Source organism: Euprymna scolopes, chromosome 14, assembly GCF_053919585.1.
Source record: "Euprymna scolopes isolate OS-2025 chromosome 14, ASM5391958v1, whole genome shotgun sequence".
NCBI lineage: Eukaryota > Metazoa > Mollusca > Cephalopoda > Sepiida > Sepiolidae > Euprymna > Euprymna scolopes.
This window is the reverse complement of record NC_136495.1, coordinates 124,402,880-124,425,640: the sequence shown is the minus strand read 5'-3', so window position 1 is coordinate 124,425,640 and position 22,761 is coordinate 124,402,880. Positions and strand designations below refer to the sequence as shown.

The 22,761-nt window shown below is 32.1% G+C and overlaps 1 protein-coding gene across 1 annotated transcript; it reads right to left on the bottom strand.

Annotated features, from left to right (window-relative positions):
* Positions 1–752: 752 nt before the first annotated feature.
* On the bottom strand, positions 753–17,756 carry LOC145293371 (uncharacterized). Its single transcript, XM_080140006.1, has 3 exons — positions 17,100–17,756; positions 6,578–6,673; positions 753–2,607 (listed from the first exon to the last, which is right to left on the bottom strand). Exons 1-3 carry the CDS (start codon positions 17,133–17,135, stop codon positions 1,291–1,293), a joined length of 1,449 nt encoding a protein of 482 aa, XP_079996132.1. The 5' UTR covers positions 17,136–17,756; the 3' UTR covers positions 753–1,290.
* Positions 17,757–22,761: the final 5,005 nt, after the last annotated feature.

The window sequence follows — 22,761 nt, the reverse complement described above, 5'->3', positions numbered from 1 at the left end:
TTGCTAAGAAAACATATTTTATTAATATTGCTAAGAAAACATGTGTTATTAATATTGCTAAGAAAACACGTTTTATTAATATTGCTAAGAAAACACGTTTTATTAATATTGCTAAGAAAACACGTTTTATTAATATTGCTAAGAAAACACGTTTTATTAATATTGCTGAGAAAACATGTTTTATTAATATTGCTGAGAAAACATGTTTTATTAATATTGCTGAGAAAGCATGTTTTATTAATATTGCTGAGAAAGCATGTTTTATTAATATTGCTAATAAAACATGTTTTATTAATATTGCTAATAAAACATGTTTTATTAATATTGCTGAGAAAACATGTTTTATTAATATTGCTGAGAAAACATGTTTTATTAATATTGCTGAGAAAACATGTTTTATTAATATTGCTGAGAAAACATGTTTTATTAATATTGCTGAGAAAACATGTTTTATTAATATTGATAGGAAAACATGTTTTATTAATATTGCTAGGAAAATATGTTTTATTAATATTGCAAAGAACACATGTTTTACTTCATAATCAATCATACATAAATTATGTCTTTAGTATGTGAAGAAATTGTTTATGACAAAATTTAATTATTTGCTGTTTTTGAATTTTTCGATATCGTTTTTTTTTGCAATTTAAAAAGAATCCAATAATCCTTTTGTATATAAAAATATTTTGACAATTTACTGATTATTAATATTTCAATTATTTTTTTAATTAAACAAAATTAAAATCAATTCAATAAATAATCGTTTTTGTTTTTTTTTACAAAATTTGGCAATATTTTTAAATATAATTGGATGATTTAAAATTTTTCTTCATAACAGTGCCATATACCATTATGCATGTATTTTGCCTTTATCCGTGAGGAAAATTTGGAGTAAGAGACCCTAATCTAATACGTAACAAGAATAAAAGTGAAAAAAGAAAACAAACTAATAAATGCTAAAAAGAAGAAAAAAACTAATAAATGCTAAAAAGAAAAAAAATACTAAAATGAAAAAAAAACTAATAAATGCTAAAAAGAAAAAAACTAATAAATGATAAAAAAAGAAAAAGAGACGGAATAAAAATATGCGTGTATATATATATATATATATATATTATATACACATATTTATGTCTGTGTATGTGTGTGTATTTATATGCACTTATTTATATGTATGTATATGTATGCTAATGTCTGAATGGCTTTGTAGACTAATTTATAATTGTTCTTTTTTATTCCTTTGTTTTGTGTGCTATTTACAAACTCTGGTTTCTTTTCGCGCATATGACACTACCAGGGTCTCCATATATTCACTTCTCTTTTTGAAGAACACGTAGAACTTCTTCGGAACTCAGCGGGAGTGTTTTCGCTTTCGGTCTGTTGGTCTCGAAACGCTTCATTGGAATGACTGAAAGTAGACGCGAAGACAGACGAATTGTAGCTTGATGCACAGAGAGATGCAGGGACAGGGAGACCGGGAGAGAAATTTCCTAAACCTGAGTATCCGGTTACACAGGAGGGAGCTGGGGTAGCAGCTTGAGGGCTACGAAGTCCCACAGTGGGTGGTGAAACAACTGCTGTACCGACTTGTGGTATCTGAAATGACAAAGTTCTGCCTGTATATGTTGGTGTGGCTGTTGTCATTGTAGGGGAGGTATTTGTCGCCGAAGATGTCATATAGCATGTTGTTGTTGGCAATGCACTAGTTGGAGCTAGGTACCAGGTCACTGGTTGCCCACCGTAGATTGGAGCTGGGATAATTTGGAACGATCCAGCAACTGTTGATGGGGAGAATTCGACCAGCATGGGTTTTGACACTGTAGATGTACTTTCATCTATAGCTGTCTTGGGCGTGATAGGTTTTACTATTTCTGTTGGGGTGTCATTTGTTCTTGGTCGAACTGTTGTTGCAAATGGGTGGATTGAGACTGTTTGTTTTGTGTGATGGATATACTGCCCTTGGTTTGGTGGAATGTCTATTGTTATCTTAGCTTCTGAGGATTTAAGCGGGTGTTCAACAGTGGGATTTGCCGCAACTTTTGACCTTGTCCTATAATGCTCTGGTTGTTTAAAAGGATCAGAGATCGAAGAATTATCACAGAGAGAGATAGCGCCTGTTGGGGGGCTGGGAATTGAATCAGTGTACGATGGCAGCATTGGGATCGCCATCTCTGAGAGCGGTAAGGAATTTGGAATATTGACTTCAAGGGACTTCATTGGGTAAGTATTTGATGAAGAGATTTTGGAAGGAAGGGAATTTGGTAAGTCTTGCTCCATCGCTTCTGGTTTCAGAAAGACATTTTCTGAAATATTTTCGTTTTCAATGTTTTCTACACACGATGGCGGTTCCAAATCCTGCTGTGGACCGTTTCCAATCATCTGAATTCTATTAGCGATGTAATCATTAATCCGATCACGAACATCTTCATCGAGGTTAGGAATCGAATTGATGTATCTACTGATTTCGTACGCGCAGTGCTTGTATCCGCTTCGGTATTTGGAAATTATTTGGATCGACTGCATGATCAATCGATTTTCAAGAGATTTTATACGATTGACGGTCATTTCCAAAATGTCGGCTTTCTCCAATTTAGAAGGCTGGGTTTTCTGAGGAAATAAAAAGAAAAAAACAGTTAAAAGAAAAAAAATTACCGGTGATGCTATAAAAATATTAGTTTCAAGAAGCTTAATCCTTACATTGTAACATTCTCATTAATATGTTAACACATCGCAAGGAACAGTGGACTACTTGATTCCTTTTTTGTTTGTTTGTAACAACGATATTTATTTCCTCATTCTACCGCCAGGCGTGATTTGTCGTTAATGCTGTGACGTCATCCACATCTATAACGTGATCGTCTCCTCTAACGTTCTCTCTCCTATTTTTATGTTCTTTCTTTTTTCTATACCGTGACATTTCGCTCGTGGCTTTGTGCTTGCATATAGCGGCCATACATGCTGTTGCAACATAGATCTTAAAAAAAAATAAAAAATAAAAAATAACAAACAGTGGCAAGGAGCAAAGTGTAGTTCCTTTTCTGAGACTATTCATATTTTCCGTCCTAAATCAGTGAAAGAGAAAACATTATAAACCGAGGAAAGTTTAATTGTTGGGCTAATCCTGAGTTCCTCTATTTGTGGAAGAATTGAATTGTTTCCACATCTATCTTTTCGTCATCAATGCTCTGATGTCTATCTGTCATCAATTAAAATGAATGGGTTACATCTTGGGGAGGCTTCATGCTTTGACAAGCTGCTGGGCTTAACCTTTACCCCCGATCTAAAATGGAACACGTATATCAAATCCATTGTCATGGTCGCTGGAAAAATTGTGGGATCCTTCTACCGCTCCAATAGATATCTCACTCCTGGTACAATTCTCTACCTATATAAAAGCCAGATACGGCCAACGATGGAGTACTGTAGCCACATCTGGGCAGGCGCTGCTAGAAGCAGCTGATCCTGCGTTGACAGAGTTCAAAATAGACTTTGTAGCTTCGTGGGGGATGCCCTTTTCTCTTCCCTGCAACCACTTTTCCACAGAAAAGACGTTACCAGCCTTTCTCTGCTTTACGTCATTTTCCTGGCAAGTGCTCACCTGAACTTCAATCTAGCCAAACTTTCACGAAAACACACGTCTAGCCAAAACCACTATCAACAATTTCCCATACTCTTTATCTGTGCCTAAACCTAAATGTAGATTCCATGAAGAAAGTTTCCTTTTTAGAACTGCACGCATGTGGAACTCTCTTCTGATTGCCTGCTTTCCAGCTGACTACAATCTGATTGTCTTCAAGTCAAACAAACAAGTTCTTGATGATCCATCCCCCTAAGTAATCCAATTTACAAAATTCCCACTACCTATGTTTACTACGCTATAATCACAATGTATACCCATTAACCCTTATCCTCAAGTGGCCTCCAGGCCCTGATAAGTGGTGATTCCTGTGTAAAATAAATTTAAAAAATATATTGAGACTGTCTACTCTTCTTCTCGATTGAAGGCAATTAATAGGGACCATATTGGAGGGGATCATGTACTGAGAATAAATCTAAACGGACCGGCTTCCAATTTTGCTTGGCGTACAGTAGAACCCCGGGATACGACATTAAAAATACAGTGCAGTATATAATATATAAGCATATAATCAAATAACATACATAACACCGAAAGGCGAGGAAAACATCGTAACAGGGACCGAAAAAATATATTATTCCACATCGTAACCTGAAAAAAAAAAGTATCCTTGGGCCACCGTACCCCGAAGTTTCACTGTATAGAAAATTAGCCGAAATACATCACAGAAAGAGTTCATTTTCCTACTATTATCAAGGTCAATTGCTACTCAACGAGAAATCTTAATGAGACTGAATGACTAAAAGTTAGATGATAAATATTATGAAAGTAGTGGTACTGACTAATAGCGATCATAGGATTACCTGTGTATCTTAAAAGTTATAAGACCCAACAGTAAAACACTTCGAATAAATTAAAAAAAAAAAACGTGTTCGTTATAAATAGGGAAAATACAGTTTATAAAACTATTTCTAATAATTTTATTAATTTTGTCTTGATTTTATGGCTTTGATTCCATTAAATTCAGAGAGAGAAAAATGTGAAAGGAATTCCATAATCTATCGTGGATAGCATGTTAGGTGCAAAATACTTTAAAATACAAAAGCAATTTTAAGCACACAACTTTTAGGAAAACTCCATAAAAATACACCTTAAGATATTGAAGTTATTGCGTTAAAAAGGTTTTAACTTTGAGAAATTGGGAATCATCACAACTAAAATAATTGAAAAGCAGCATAATTCATATATCCTCGAATCATACTAAAATTAAATATGGGTTAATTCAGTGTCACGTTTATGAAAAGACAAATATTTTCATATATAAATTATGGATAGTGTATTTAAATAGGGGATTATGTGTCAGTATGGTATCCATATCTATTTTAGAGTATTCTTTCCCCTTTTTTATATTTCTGTCAGTCTGCAATTCCAGTCTCTCAATCTTTGCAACTTTAAGAATTCATATCATGAAGATTTCTTTCTCAAAGGTTCATATTGATAATTTGCATTTAAACATTGATGTTGACCCAAATCGATTAAGCATTGCAGCTTTACAAATATCTACGAGTTTTAGGGTCCATAGAAAAAATAAGCCTAAAACTAAACTATTTCTATAGATTATACGGATAATGAATAATATGTATATACATATATAAAAATACACATATATATATATACATATACATATATATATACACACATCATCCATAATATACACACACATACATGCAAACATACATGCACAAACAGCTTTGCTCAGGCTCTATGTACTGTTTATAACTTTATGTGCATATATATATATTAAAAAATTTGACTCGTGTCCAGGGAACCTACATCTAAGATTTCAAGTCTTTAGACGCAAAATTGGCGGAAGTATTTGGTCGAGTTTTCAAAGGCCAATCTTTCAACTTTGACTTCATGCTAGCCAAAGTTTCGTCTCATAACTGATTTACAAGCTTTCTGTATGTCTGAATACGCTTTATGTAAAATTTCAAATATTCAAACCCAAAATTGGCTGAATTGTTTGCTAGAGACCAGAGGTCAAATCTTTTGAACTTAGACCTTTTGGCAGCCACATTTTCGGCCAAAAACGGATAAAAAAAGCTTGCTCTCTGACTGAATACACTTATGTAAAATTTCAAATGTTTAGACGAAAAATTGGCTGAGTAATATTGTAAACTTCAGGTCAAATTTTTTTGACTCCCTTAACATTTTTTTTGGGGGGGATGGCTCAAATCAATTTAAAATGTTTGACCTCTGTCCACTGTACATCTAAACTTTCAAATGTTTGGACGAAAAATTGGTGGAGGAGTTTGGTAAAATTTTCAAAGTCGTTGAATGTTGACCCCCTTGACAGCCAAATTTCTACCGAAAACCGATTAAAAAGACTTTCACAAAATCTCAAAACCCCTTATGTCAAATCTGGAATCTGTAGACTGAAAATTGACGGAGTAGTTTAGTAGGGAAATGTACACACACAGACACACACAATTCCATTTCATAGATATATAGATACGTATACTCACACTTAAGGACGTGTGATTTTCTATCAATTTATTTAGAAAGATAAAACAAATATTTGTACATTTAAAAGCAATAAAAATGACATAACATTTACACGTAGTGATTACAAACATTTTTTTTATTTAATTTCTTATTCAAAAACAAAACAAATATATGGCTAAATTGAAACATGAATGATTCATTTAAAATTAGATTCCGATAATTAAAAAAAAAAAAAGAATTATCACATGAAACTAGAAAAGATCTTTAAAGTTTATTTTTAAAAACATTTACTGTTCTAATTAAGAAAAGAGGCAAATTCTATTATCAATAAACAAAATCTACAAAACATTCACCAATTAATTGTAAATCACGTAGACTAATTTATGAATTATTGTATTCCATGCTACTAATCTCGTAGGACGTCACAGCCACATAGATTCCCCTGAACTTTTAAAATAAATTAATTCCTGTAAATGTGGAAAAACTCATACTTACACTTTTTTCCTGGTCTTTCGAGAGATCAACGGCGAGAATGTTGAGGAATTGATTGATCCGGGCTCGTCGTTTTTTCTCCATTAAAGGTTTATTGCCCTGGAAAAGAAAATATATATATATATAAATATTAGATAAAATGGAGATTCACTAACTGCCTGCAACAAAAAACTACGTCACATTACATATATTTTATGTTTTTGTCTAAAAATGTTCTGAGCGATCAGTGTGGAGCAAATAGTGATACTATTTCGCTTATTAACTGCAGTAGCTATCTGAGACTATTGCAATATTTTGAGAGAAAAAATTCCTTCAAATCGTGAAGAATGACATAAACCCGGCCGACGTTTCCAATTCATGCTTTTGTTTAAAAATATTAAGTACGTTTTTTTTTTTTTTTAATTTAGGTATAATGTAAATATAAAAAAAAATAAAAAATAAAGTTGTTTACTTTGAACTAAGAAGGAATCTCTATTGGGGAAAGGGGAGATCCATTACGGCAGTTGAGAGCTTTAAAAATAGTGCTTCGAATCAGACTTTATCTAGCAGCTTCTATCTTATAATTCCCCCCTCCCCGGAAGTTGTTAAGTCTTTTAAAGATTGTACAGTGCTATTGCAAAAGCAGCACTCAAAAAGAAGTGACACCTTTACAAATACCGTTTAATTAAAAAAAGATGCAAGAATGTTATACGCATACGGCAGTTACTTTGCAAATAAATAAAATCACGTGCTCACTTAATTAAAAAAAAAAGACTAGCGTAGACTTTGTTATGCAATTACGTTCATTGAAAAAGGGTACATTGGTTTCTTTCATTACGAAAGGAGAGTGTTTAGTTTATCAACACCGAGCACCCCATTATCCCTTAAAAAAAGAAAAAAAAATTGTTAACGCCTTTGATAAATATTGAGTGGGTGCAGTCGGGTTTTTTTCCGGGTTTGTAGTTTTCCGTTTTATTTTATTTTTTGACATATGGAATGATTGACCGATTAATATATAGTAGAGGTATAAATAGAAATACACGTTAACACCATTACTGCTCTATGCGGGTGAAATGCACACGCATGCCCCAAACTAGTTCAAATAACATGCATATTATAAAACTGATTTACAATGAAACACATACAACACATACAGACAGTTCTAATAACATACACATTGTAAATATTGGTTTCAAAAGCTTACACATCTCTAAAACACTACTTATTAAGACAGACACACACACACATATATATATATATATATATATATATATATATATATATATATATATATATATGTTTAATTACTCACAGACATTAGTGTTTCATCTTTTCGGGAATGATCAGTGCAGAGTGACAGAATTACCACCAATATACAGTATCGGCCATAATATAAGGAACGGAAAAAAAAAATTACAATTATTCATGTATATTTCAAAAATTAGTGCATGGATTTTTTCTGAAATACTCAGAATAAACAAATAGAACCAATGTGTATAAACTAGTACCAAAAAAATAAAAATAAAATTACGATTCAATATTGAGAAATATTATGGTCGATACTGTATATATATATATATATATATATATGGGGTTGTATTACTGTACACACAGATTCGAAAAAGTTGTCAAAAAACAAATATATAACAAATAAATGTTATCAAAGGCAAGATAAGTTACTTTTAAACCTAACTGGATATTTTTTTGTGTGTTTTTATTTAATGTAAAACGTTTATTCAGCTCGAAAAACATCCAGTGGTGACTGATGCGTTGAGAAATTCAAAATGGCGCCGAACTCTCTGCTAAACACGGTAAGTTTGGGAAAATGAGTCAAAATTAAAAAACTATACAACATACTCTTAAAACCCCACCGAATATATGTCAGCGTAAGCGTATGTCATGGTAACATATTGCGCTAGTTTCTGACAGTATTTTGTGTATTTGTTTATTTTTAACTCATTTTCCCAAACGTACCGTGTTCAGCGGAGAATTCGGCGCAATTTTGAATTTTCCAATACATCGGTAAACACTGTATGTTTTTCAAGCTGAATAAACATGTTACGTTAAATAAAAACACTAAAAAAAATGTCCAGTTGGGTAGAAAAGTAACTTATCTTGCCTTTGATAACATTTATTTGTTACATATTTGGTTTTTGACAACGTTTTCGAATCTCTGTGTACAGTAAAACAAACCCATATATACGTATATATATATATATATATATATATATATATATATATATGGTATATATTTTTACATACATTAGTATATACTTTTATATACATTAGTATATATTTTTTATATTGTAATTTTTTGTTGATGCTCTTCATAAGCTCCAAAACAATTTGTTGAGCTTTGCATTATTCCGATTAGTCACCTCTTGAATAATCGATCTTATTCTTAGAGAAAAACCTTTGCGAAAAAATGTTCAATAATAAATAAGGCTGTTTTGTGTGGTTTTTATTCGTATGAATATTGGTTGCTTCGCATTGCACTAATACACACACACACAATGTGTAGCTATATATATATATATATATATACACACACACGGCAAGTGAAAGATATTCAGGAAGGAAAACTCGTAAATTAAAACGAGGTTATTAAGAGTGCTCAATTAAAAAGAGAAAAAAATATTATTTTTTATTTATATAGAAAAATATTACAGCCGTTACACTGAACATGCTAATGTTTCAGGCAAATGGTCGGTCAGGACAACAAGTCTTCATTAGGTGACGTAATAAAGTTTGTGTTCCACTAAGGAATTCTGGTCCTCAAAATCAGTGGAACACAAACTTTACTACGTCGCCGGATGAAAACTTGTGGTCCTGACCGACACTTGTTTGAAACATTCAGTGTAGCTGCTATGAAATATTTTATATATATATATATATATGGTAAATATCCAGATTACGCTACTACAGAACACCGACCACTCTAATTTGTTTTTTTATAGGTAATTGAGGTCGCTGACACCACTTACAGTTAAAGAAAAGTACAACAAATTGGGGGATTTTTTTTTTTTTTTTTGTCTCGCGTAGTTTTTAATGTGGTTTACAAAAACATAAGCACCAAACATCTTTGCTTTTCATTCTTTTTTTGCGCGAGGGGGGTTCAATTATAGAACTTATGTGACTTAATAGGTGCTTTTGCAGTTTAGTTAAACGTTTTTCCGTCAGTAACGCACCGACATTTACCAATGAGAACACCATTTAACATTTTCCGTAGATTTTACTGTGTACATTGTGGGCGCGAGCGGGGGTGGGGCGGATGTGATGTTCGCCCCAACATCACATCCGCCCCCCCCCCGCTCGCGCCCACAATGTACACAGTAAAATCTACGGAAAATGTTAAATGGTGTTCTAATTGGTAAATGTCGGTGCGTTACTTTTGGAAAATTTGAAAATTCTATGTTCCAGGTAAAAAAAAAAAAAAAAAAAAAAAAACAGATAAATTACCCCCCCCTACTCCAACTTGGAGTGCTTTCCTTTTCTTGTTTTTTTCCACCCAAAAAGTGCTATAATGTATTTTTGAAAATTAGAAAATTCTATGTCCTGGAAAAAAAATCCCCTCCCCCCAACGTAGTTTGCTTGGTGAAGCCGTCGTTTATGCTACAGCGTGCATGCGCGTAGTATAAACGGAAGCTGCAAAATGGTGGAAAGTAGTTCGTGGGTTCAAGGGTAAATACCATGCAAACGGTAAATTTGCCCCAAGTTTGACTATCAGATTCGTTGTCAGCGACCTCATTTACTTACAAAAAAACAAATTAGAGTGGTCGGTGTTCTGTAGTAGCGTATCTGGATATTTACCGTTTTTTGACAACTTTTTCGAATCTATGTGTACAGTAATACAAACCAAAAACAAATTATTCTTTAACCTCTATAAATGTTGTTTTTTTTTTTGTTTTTTTGTTTTGTTTTTGGGTTTGTATTACTGTACACAGATTCGAAAAAGTTGTCAAAAAGCAAATATATAACAAATAAATGTTATCAAAGGCAAGATAAGGTACTTTCCTACCAAATTGGATATATTTTTCGTGTTTTTATTCAATGTAACATGTTTATTCAGCTCGAAAACCATACAGTGTTTACAGATGTATTGGAAAATTCACGATGGCGTCTGATTCTCTCTTTAACACGGTAAGTTTGGGAAAAGGTGTTATAAATAAAAAACTAGGGAAAATACTATTAAAAACCCGCCGAATATATGTCAACCTATGTCACGGTAACAATTATTGAGCGAGTTTTTAACAGTATTTTATCCGGTTTTTTTATTTATAACACATTTTCCAAACTTACCGTGTTAAAGAGAATAAGACGCCATCTTGAATTTTCGGATACATCGGTAAATACTGTATGTTTTTCGAGCTGAATAAACATGTTACATTGAATAAAAACACGAAAAATATATCCAGTTTGGTAGAAAAGTAACTTATCTTGCCTTTGATAACATTTATTTGTTATATATTTGTTCTTTTTTTACAACTTTTTCGAATCTATGTGTACAGTAATACAAACCCTTGTTTTTTTTTTTGTTTTTTTTTTTAAATTATATTTTACATTTTATACAAACTTACCGAAAAAAAAAATTCTAAAAACAATCTTTTTCGGTAAGATTGTATAAAATGTAGTAAAATATAATTTTTAAAAAAATCTTATATTTATTATTGAGTTTGTATTACTGTGCAGCACATAGATTCGAAAAAGTTGTCAAAAAACAAATATATAACAAATAAATGTTATCAAAGGCAAGATAAGTTACTTTTCTACCAAACTGGATATATTTTTCGTGTTTTTATTCAATGTAACATGTTTATTCAGCTCGAAAAACATACAGTGTTTACCGATGTATTCGAAAATTCAAGATGGCGTCTGACTCCCTCTTTAACACGGTAAGTTTAGGAAAAGATGATATAAATAAAAAGTGGATAAAATACTGTTAAAAACTCGCTCAATATATGTTACCGTGACATAGCTTGATATATATTCGGCGGGTTTTTAATAGTATTTTGTATAGTTTTTTTTATTTATAACACCTTTTTCCAAACTTACCGTGTTAAAGAGGGAGTGAGGCGCCATCTTGAATTTTCCAATACATCGGTAAACACTATGTTTTTCGAGCTGAATAAACATGTCACATTGAATAAAAACACGAAAAATATATCCAGTTTTGTAGAAAAGTAACTTATCTTGACTTTGATAACATTTATTTGTTATATATTTGTTTTTTGACAACTTTTTCGAATCTATGTGTACAGTAATACAAACCCTTATTTTATTTTCAGTTATGAATGAATCACTCATTGAAAAAAAAATATTAATACATTAAAATTCTATTTTGTTATTTTTTTTTTATACTCTAAACGTTTCGATTTTCATATATTTTGTGTTATTTATTTCATTATTATATATTTTTACGTTAGTGTAAACACTTGTTTATATTTGAGGTTCAGGTTCATATAATGGCCGCTAAATGTCAGTTACCTTCCTAAGAACAGGGGTCGATAACTCGTCCGATAAGAATTACGCCATCATCGAAAATTCCTTGAAAATTATCACTTTTGCTTTTGAAGTTTTTCAGGGTCGCTGAAAACGAAAATAACATTTAAGATTACGGAAAAAGAGTAGTGTTCAAGATATGAACAAATGTAAGTTTAAAAAAGTGGGTGATCACTTTTCTATAATAATTTAACATAAAATAAGCATCCATTTTTGGCCACCCCCCTTTTTTTTTTTTAGGGGTGGGGGCTTTCTTTCCGCCCTCGGAAAATACTTCAAAATTACTGTTTAAAATTCCAGGAAACAAGTAGTTTCCAAGATATGAAGATGCACCCACTTTACGGCCACCGTTTTTTTTTTTTTTTTTTTTTTTGAGGGGCGTATAGTTTTTTACGTGCTTCTGCAGTTTAATTAACCGTTTTAACGTAAGTAAAGCGCTGACATAAACCGAGCCGAAGAACCGTTTAATATTTCACCAAAATTCTGTTTATATTTGATTGGAGGCGGTGGTTGTGGCGCCTCCTCCCCCCTAAAAAGGTGGCCATTAAGTGGGTGCATTTCTTCATGTCATGGAAACTAGTTATTTCATAGAATTTTAAACGTTTGTGATAATTTTTTTAAGGATTTTCCGAGGTTGGAAAGAAAGCCCAAACAAAAAAGGTGGCCACAAAGTGGTTGCTCATTTTACGTTAAATTATTATAGAAAAGTGATCCCCCACTTTTTTTAAAACTAACATTTTTTCATTTCTTGGAAACTACTCGTTTGCCGTAATTTTTAACGCTATTTTCGTGTTCAGCGCCCCCGAAAACCTATTTAAATGATAAATTTAAAGGAATTTTCGAGAGCGGAGCAATTCTTCATATTCACCTTTAAAATTTTTCGAGTATACTGAAAACTAATATCGCATTTAAAATTCTCGCAAATAAGTAGTTTTCCGGATATTACACAATGTGATTCTTATGGTGAAAGGGGTTGGCAGTGTTGCTTGATAAGAGGTACTCAAAATGTTAGTGTCGCTACAAAGAGGGAGTAAGGATATATGAATACATTTATACTATAAGACGCCGGTGAGCACTTTTATAAGCCATAGACTTTCACTGGATTTCCATCTAGGAGATGAACAACAAAGCAAGTATATATATATATATATATATATATATATATATATATATATATATATATAATGTGTGTGCGTGTATACTTGATTTTTTATTCTTTTTTCCGAGATGGAAATTCAATTGACGTCTAGTGCTTATAAAATATTGCTTAACAACACACACACACACATATATATATATATATATATATATATATATATATATATTATATATATATATATATATATATTATACTAGCTGGGTAATCTGCCGTTGTGCGGGATTGAATAACGATTAACATCTCTTCCACTCTTGATTTTATTGTCACCAAAGTCCGTGAAATCTGTATTTTTTAATTAAATCGATTGATTGACTGCTCTGGTTGAGGAGTCCCTCCTCGCCGTGTACCGAATCTACTGTTGATTGTATAAAGTTATCTGTAAATAATGGCTTCACTTAAATTTTTAATGCAAATGTCAAAATCTTCGTTCAATTGTGCTATAAACAAATATTTATTTCGAACGTGCTTGCATAAAATCAACAGTTGATTCGGATATGTATTACTGTACACATAGATTCGAAAAAGTTGTCAAAAAACAAATATATAACAAATAAATGTTATCAAAGGCAAGATAAGTTACTTTTCTACCAAACTGGATATATTTTTCGTGTTTTTATTCAATGTAACATGTTTATTCAGCTCGAAAAACATGCAGTGTTTACCGATGTATTCGAAAATTAAAGATGGCGTCTGATTCTCTCTTTAACACGGTAAGTTTGGAAAAATGTGTTATAAATTACCAAAACAACGGATACAATACTGTTAAAAACTCGCTCAATATATGTTACCGTGACATAGGTTGACATATATTCGGCAGGTTTTTAATAGTATTTTCTCTAGTTTTTTATTTATAACACCTTTTCCCAAACTTACCGTGTTAAAGAGAGAATCAGACGCCATCGTGAATTTTCCAATACATCGGTAAACAACTTTTTCGAATCTATGTGTACACAGTAATACAAACCAAAAAAACAAAGAAAACAAAACAAAAAAAAAACATTTATAGAGGTTAAAGAATAATTTATTTTGGGTTTGTTATACTGTACACAGATTCGAAAAAGTTGTCAAAAACAAATATATAACAAATAAATGTTATCAAAGGCAAGGTAAATTACTTTTCCACCAAACTGGATATATTTTTCGTGTTTTTATTCAATGTAACATGTTTATTCAGCTCGAAAAACATACAGTGTTTACCGATGTATTCGAAAATTCAAGATGGCGTCCGACTCTCTCTTTGACACGTTAAGTTTGGGAAAAGGTGTTATAAATAACAAACTGGATAAAATAATGTTAAAACTTGCTCAATATATGTTACTGTAACATAGGTTGACATATATTCGGCAGGTTTTTAATAGTATTTTGTCTAGTTTTTTATTTATAACACCTTTTCCCAAACTTAACGTGTTAAAGAGGTAGTGAGGCGCCATCTTGAATGTTCCAATACATCGGTAAACACTGTATGTTTTTTTTTGGAATAAAAACACGAAAAATATATCCAGTTACATAGAAAAGTAACTTATCTTGCCTTTGATAACATTTATTTGTTATATATTTGTTTTTTGACAACTTTTTCGAATCTATGTGTACAGTATAACAAACCCTTTGTTTTTCTTTTTTGTACAGAAATATTGTATAAAAATATATAAAAATATAATCTTAGTTTGCACTAACTTTTAGAAAATGCAGTTTTACCGGCCTTTGACAAGCGACATCTGTCGGCGGTTCTTGAAACTAAAATACAAACGTTCGCCTCATGTAACTGTCATGTCGATATTTATGTCAAATCTAAAGGCTTAAAACTTTTATCAAATATGTCTTAACACAAATAGGCCACAGAATTAATTGTTTTTGACTAATTTCCCATTTGTCTTTTTTTCTAAAATTTTTCATGTGGAAAATTGTTTGAATATTCTGTGCCCCCAACCCCAAGAAAAAAGTAAAAACGACGCAGCCTCTATTACAGATACCTGTCAACGATTTGATATAAAAAATTAAAAAAAAAAAAACAAAAAAAAAACGGTTCTTGTCTACATTTTATCAAAGGTTTTTCAGAAAAAATGTTTAAAAATCTTTATGGCAAATGCGCATTTCAGCAGCGGAAATTATTTGACGGAAAAAAAATTTATAAAAATTATTTATTTTTATATAACATACATTATGGTTCATGGAAGAGCATAAAAAGGCCAAATTTGGCCACAAAAATGCCAATCTGGCAAGTCTTAGGAAGGCCAAAATTTCTAAACAAAATGGCGGTCTCGATTGTTGTACGTTTTGTGTAATAAAAAAATGTTGAAAAAATAAAAATTAAATTTTTTCAGGTTTTATTTCAGCGTTAGTGTCTAATGTGTTTTATATAAACATAAATGTTATAATTTTTTTTTTCCGTCAAATAATTTACGCCGCTGAAATACACATTTGCCATCTTTATCATGTATGTACCTGTCACCGCACGAAGATATGTTCCAAAAATTGGTTATCCTTTACGGAGATGGTCCCGACGTCTGCCTCGTTCTGAGTTCGGGAAGGGGCCGTCTGACGTAGGCGGTGTCGAGGCAGAAAATTACCCTAACTCTAAAATATGCGATATGTCCCAGACAGATGCTTTTACAAATATTGTGAAACAAATCGCAGAATTTTACAGGGTGGAACTATTCTAGCCATGTGGACTTTTTTTTTTTTTTTTTTAAATTCTAATTATTTGAACTGTTTATTTTGTAAAATTCCAATTATTTGAACTGTTGAATTATCAAAAATTTGAATTGTTTATTTTGTAAAATTCTAATTATTTGAACTGTTTATTTTTTTGAAATTCTAATTATTTGAACTGTTTAAAATAAAAATAAAAATTCTAATTATTGGAACGGGTTTTTTTTCTTAAGTTAACAACTGGGCACTTCATTGAAGGGGTAATTTGCTGCCTCGACGTCGCCTACGTCAGACGGCCTCTCCCCGAACTCAGAACGAGGCAGACGTTGGGACCATCTCCGTAAAGATTATCCATAATTTTTTTTTTTTTTTTTTTTTAAGTGTTCAAAAGACGTGTAAAACACGCATTTTTACGGAGTCATACTCTCGTACAGGTCAGCTGCTACATTTGATGTCGGACACAGCTACGGAATTCTAATAGGTGAGAGAGTAAAAAGGAGACGGTGGGCTGGGGAAAAAAAGCGCACGAGAATCGGATATTTTACTAATTTCGACATGACAATTGGTTCGTAATTAAAATGTAGCACAATAATAATAATTATAATAATAATAATAAAAAGTGTCGGGTTTTTATTACTGTACACATAGATTCGAAAAAGTTGTAAAAAAAACAAATATATAACAAATAAATATTATCAAAGGCAAGATAAGTTACTTTTCTACCAAACTGGATATATTTTTTGTGTTTTTATTCAATGTAACATGTTTATTCAGCTCGAAAGACATGCAGTGTTTACCGATGTATTGGAAAATTCAAAATGGCGTCTGATTCTCTCTTTAACACGGTAAGTTTGGGAAAAGATGTTATAAATAATAAACTAGACAAAATACTATTTAAAAAACACCAAATATATGTCAACTTATGTCACGGTAACATATATTGAGCGAATTTCTAACAGTATTTTGTCTAGTTTATTATTTATAACATCTTTTCCTGAACTTACCGTGTTAAAGAGAGTGTTGGGCCCCATTTTGAATTTTCCAATACATCGGTAAACATTGTATGCTTTTCGAGCTGAATAAGCATGTTACATTGAATAAAAACACGAAAAATATATCCAGTTTGGTAGAAAAGTAACTTATCTTGCCTTTGATAACATTTATTTGTTATATATTTGTTTTTTTTTGTCAACTTTTTCGAATCTATGTGTTCAGTAATACAAACCCAAAGTGTCTTACCTTTCGAATTGATAGAGGTATTTTCGGTTGACCCATGATGCTATATATATATATATATAAATATACTGTCTTTTTTTTTTTTTTTTTTCCTCCTAGAAAATCCTTTTGCGCGTAAGAATACAAAAATAATCACAGTGTGTTTAAAATAAAAAACGGATGGCAAAGTTTGATCATCTCATTATAACGGAAGAAGACGGCTGCCCTTCCTTATCGTTTTGGATCGCGTACGATGAAAACGGATGGAGCGCACACAGAATTACATTTTTTAAAAAAGATAGGAAAACCACGTGCAAAGCGTGATGATACAGCGAGACAGTAAATAATAATTTGTATACAAAATGAAACTGCGCGTTTCTTGATCGCGTTGGTGATATTATTTGTGTTGTTGTCGTTGTTGTGTTGCTCTGTAAATGAATTCAATACATAAAACTGCGACGTTTCATGTGGGAGAACTAAACTGGAACACAGGAAAGCATGCGAATGAGTAAAAGCGTAAAGAGACCGCCGGTTGTACTAGAAAAAAAAAAATTGTATAAACTAAAGTAACAATGGGTGGGACTTCTGTTTCTTCCACTTTTTCTTTCTTTTTTCTTTCTTTTTTTTTTATAAAAAAGGGGGGTAACGGTAAAAACAAAAGAAAGAAGAGACTCGCTTTCCGCGTGCGTGTGGCGAGGAAATAAACGCGCGCAAGTGGGCGGAGCTAAAATTATTTTGTGTTTCTTCTTTTTTTTTCTTTTGCAGGTGGGAGGGGTAGGAGCAAAGGAGGCGAAAAACTATCCCATTGATGAGAAAAGCTATGAAGAGGAATAGCGGCGTAAAACGTGGCGCGCTGGCGCGGTAATATAGAAAGGGGGTGGGAACAAAGGTAAGAACGATAGGAAATAGATTTTAGTGTAAAAAAATTTTTTTTAAATAAAACTTTGTAAGCCGGAAGTAAAAGTAACACACACACACACACACACACACACACACACACACACACACACACACTCTCGCTCTCACACACATATGTATATGTGTATATATTATATGTATATTTGTATTTTGTATATATATATATATATATGAATTTAGGTAAAAATGGCACCGGTAAAAATGGCACTGGTAAAAATGGCACCGGTAAAAATGGCACTGGTAAAAATGGCACCGGTAAAAATGGCACAAGTGAATAAATAGGTAAAAATGGCACCGGTAAAAATGGCACGTAATGGATTAATGAGAAAAATGACAAAACGAGAACATGCATGAGTATCTCACAGTATATTAAAATGGGAAAACGTGCGAAATTTGTCGAATTAAAAAGGGTGCTAGACGACCGATTGGTCTCAAATTTTACCCTCGTTTTGAGTTTTCCAAAAGTTAGGTCATGTACTGCGACGTCACCGGTGTTACAGAAAATAATGAGAAGTGTGTCAAATTTAAATAGATCCTAAATGCGAATCTCGTTTTTGAGATTTCCCAAAGTGCTGTTACGTCACAGGTGTCAGAAATAACTTTTTTCACCTCTTCTCCCCTATTATAAGTTGAACACTGGGCAGAAATAAATTAAAAAAATCTCTCTTTTATTTTAATTAGTTACTTCTATTTATTTGTTTCTTTATCATATATTCGATTCGATGTCTATACTAATAAATGCCTTAAAAATAAGAATTATCGAACATTTATTACTATAGACAACAAAATGAAAAAGTAAAATATACAACAAATAAATGCTACCAAACGCAAGATATGCTAAAAGTAAAAATAAAATAAAAATAAGCAGTTTATATATTTTTCAAAAATACAAACAAAATAACTTAGGTATAAACAATTATAGCGAGGAACAGTCCATTTGATGACGGCTTCTGATATTGAAATCAGAAATCAACATTATGTTATTCGTTCCTCGTAATTTATGTACACTTAGTGTTGTTTCTTTTTTATGGAACTCCTGCATCGCAACATGTCGGCAATGGAGACGAGTTATCGACCCCTTTATGAAACTCAAATATAAAGAAGTTTCTTCATAAATATTTCATGTTTTTTAAGTTACTACATTGATGAATTAAAATTATATTTTGATACATTTTATACAACCTTAATGTAACCCCCCCCAAAAAAAATACTAAAAACAATCTATAAATGTTTTTTTGCATATTTTTTTTTCAATTATGAATCATTCATTAAAAAGAAATATTAAAACTTTAAAATTATAGTTCGATACATTTTTATACTTGAAAATTAAGTACTCCTTGTGCGTTGAGTCTTATAGTTCACAGCCTAAATATTCAATGACCTCTTCCCTTGGTGCGGAAATAAACTTTTTTTTATTTTGTAAACAAACGAACGTATTGTACTTATGGATGTTTGATACCGAAAGAAATATGAACTTTAAAAAAGTAATGTTACTTTTATTTCATTAAATTGTTAGGTGAAAGTGCAAAATAGTTCACCCCACCTCCATGTTAAGAATGGCTTTCTAAATAGTTATTATTTCAACGTTGTTTGTACTCTCGGGGTGTCAAACATGTATAAGTACCTATTTTAGTGAGTCAAAACTGAACTCTGTCATATTTGGTCAGTAAGCTGTTATTTATATTGGAATCAGTTTATAATTTTATGTCAGTGACCGATTGACCCCAGAAATGTCCCCCAGAACGGTTTCATACTCAACTATGAGCATGAAACTGTGAGATGAATTGGTCATAAAACCTTTTCGCACGTATACGCGACAACACGTGTTATCTTTCACTTTAGTTTATGTGTCTGTTAAATTTGTTAATAAGGCAATAAAACTATTTTTGGTAATTAACAACATTGATACAGTTTAGCTTTGAGAATTTTGTGTTACTGTTCCCATTCCAGCTTTGGACTACTATTCTCATCTTGAGTATTCCTATTTACTTGCTTCCCCAAGAGGGCAAAGTTAGACACAATGTCGTTTTTTTTTATGTGGGCAATATCCAGCTCTCCTACAAGAGGAACTCTAGATCAGAACAAAAATTAAAATTGTCTCAGTCTGAAAGGATTTATTAATTCTTCGTTGAACAGGGAGATAATAGGTGGAGTGTAGCATCAGAAGTGATACTACACTTTGTTAACGTATCAGTCGATGCAACCTCCGACAGAAATTCTGTGCAGATTCTCGAGTTCAATAGAAACATTCCAGAGTTCAATATTTATTCAATAATAGCAGTTTTGGATAAATAAGAAAAAATGGCAAAGCCCAACTTATCAACGATAAAATACATTCAATGATAAAATAAATTTAGAGTGCACCAAAATTAGTTTTTTTCTTTTATCAAAGATAAAAGCCAGTCGAAGATAAGTGTCAACCAGGGAGCTTTTAATTACACTAAACAAAGTGCATCTTTTCTGGATCATTTTTATTTTGTTTTGTTTTAGGGAAAAAAACTTATCCCCGTGTGTGTTTTATCCTTGATACCTAGCGATTCATTATGAAAAAAGAACCCAAAAATACAACTAGAACTTGTCCAGAAAAGATGCATTTTGTTTAGTGGAATTGAAAACTTCCACATTAACCCTTATCCTCGAGTGTGGTTTATCCTTGATAAGTTGCGATTCATTAGTCCTAAGTACCCCATTTTGGGGAGCTAGATAGTCACCAGATTAAAAACCGACATTGTGTCTAACTTTGCCCTCGCGGGGTGCAATTAAATAAGAACCTTTAGATAAACAATGCTTCTAAACTGAGGTAATTGTAATTTTTTGTTCCGATCGAAAATGCCCCTTTTTGGGGAGCTGGATATTCCCCAGATTTAAAACCAACCTTGTGTCTAACTTTGCCCAAGCGAGGTGCAATTAAATAAGAACCTTTAGATAAACTGAGGTAATTGTAATCTTTTGTTCCGATGAAAACTGCCCCTTTTTTTTGGGGGGGGGGCGCTGGATATTAAAAATCGACCTTGTGTCTAACTCTGCCCTCTTTGACAGCAAGAAAATAAGAACTTTTACAAAACCCAAAATGAGGTTAGAATTTGGGACCCCATAGCTTCAGTAGCACCTTTTGGTGCCATTTTTACCTAGTTATTCACTTGTGCCACTTTTACCGGTGCCAATTTTACCGGTGCCATTTTTACCGGTGCCATTTTTACCAGTGCCATTTTACCGGTGCCATTTTTACCGAGCACCATATATATATATATATATATATATATATATATATATATATATATATATATATATATGTGTGTGTATTAATGTATATGTATACGTATATATGTATATGCATATATATATGTGTATATATATGCATATATATGTGTGTGCATATATATGTGTGTGCATATATATGTGTGTATATATGTATATATATATATATTAAGTAGATATATATGTGGATATATTCGTATATATATGTGTGTGTGTCCATTTTTATCTACCTATATATATATATATATATATATATATATATATATATATATACACACACTAACTGTACCCTGCCACGCGTTGCTGTGGCTTAATTTGGTGCAATGGAAAAATCTAATAAAAAGAGAAAATGCATGTTTCTTATATTCTTAGTACAGCAATCCACTCTAAAAAAAAAAAAAAAAAAAAAAAAAAATGATACTCTTGCAGAATTGGATCCTGATCCTCAGGATTACCGTCAATCATGGCTTGGGCTCGACCAACAATCAATGGATAAAACTAACGTTGAAACGCTAAAAGAAATTTTTTCTTTCTTTCTTTTCTGTATACAAAAATGTGAGTTAGTAATTAATATTTGAGTGATGGGGGGGGGGTTACTATACACAGATTCGAAAAAGTGGTCCAAAAACAAATGAAAGCAAGGGTAAGGTAAGTTACATTTCTACCTAACTGGATAATTGTTTAGTGTTTTTATGTAAGGTAAAATGTTTAATCGGCTGGAAAAACAGAAATGGTTGCAGACTGTTGAATACGTTAAGTTTGGGAAAGTAAGTTGAAAACTAAAAACTATACAATACAGTGTCAAAAACCCACCGAATATGTTACCATGACATAGGCTGACATGATCGGTGGGTTTGTGACAGTATTTTGCATAGTTTTTTAGTTTTAACTCACTTTCTCAAACTTAACATAATCAACAGTGTCCGCCACCATTTGTATCTTTGAAATACACCGATAAACACTGTTTTTCGAGCTGACTAAACGTTACATTAAATGAAAAGGGTTTGTATTAACAGATACAAAGAAGTTGTCAAAAAATGAATGTATAACAAATAAATGTTATCAAAGGCAAGAAAAGTAAATGTTCTACCTAACTGGATAAGATTGTAGTGTTTTTATGTAATGTATAATGTTTAATCAGTTCAAAAACATGCAGTGTTTATCGGTATATTTGAAAAATACAAATGGCGGCAGACTGTATCGAACACGGGAAATTTAGGGAAAATTAGTTTAAACTAAAAAACTATACAAAATACTGTTAGGAACTCACTCAATATATGTTACTGTGATGTAGGCTGACATATAATCAGTGGTTTTAAATTTTGATCGATACAGGTAACGACTTTTAAGAGTCCCTTTTAGTGATTACCTGGTTTGAGGATAAATGGCAAATCTGCCCCCAAAATCCGGTATTATTTTACTTTAAGGCCCGTCTCATGTTCGTATATAACGAAATATTTTATTGTAGATTTCAGTGTACTAAAAACGAATCTGCAAACCGTTTCCGTCG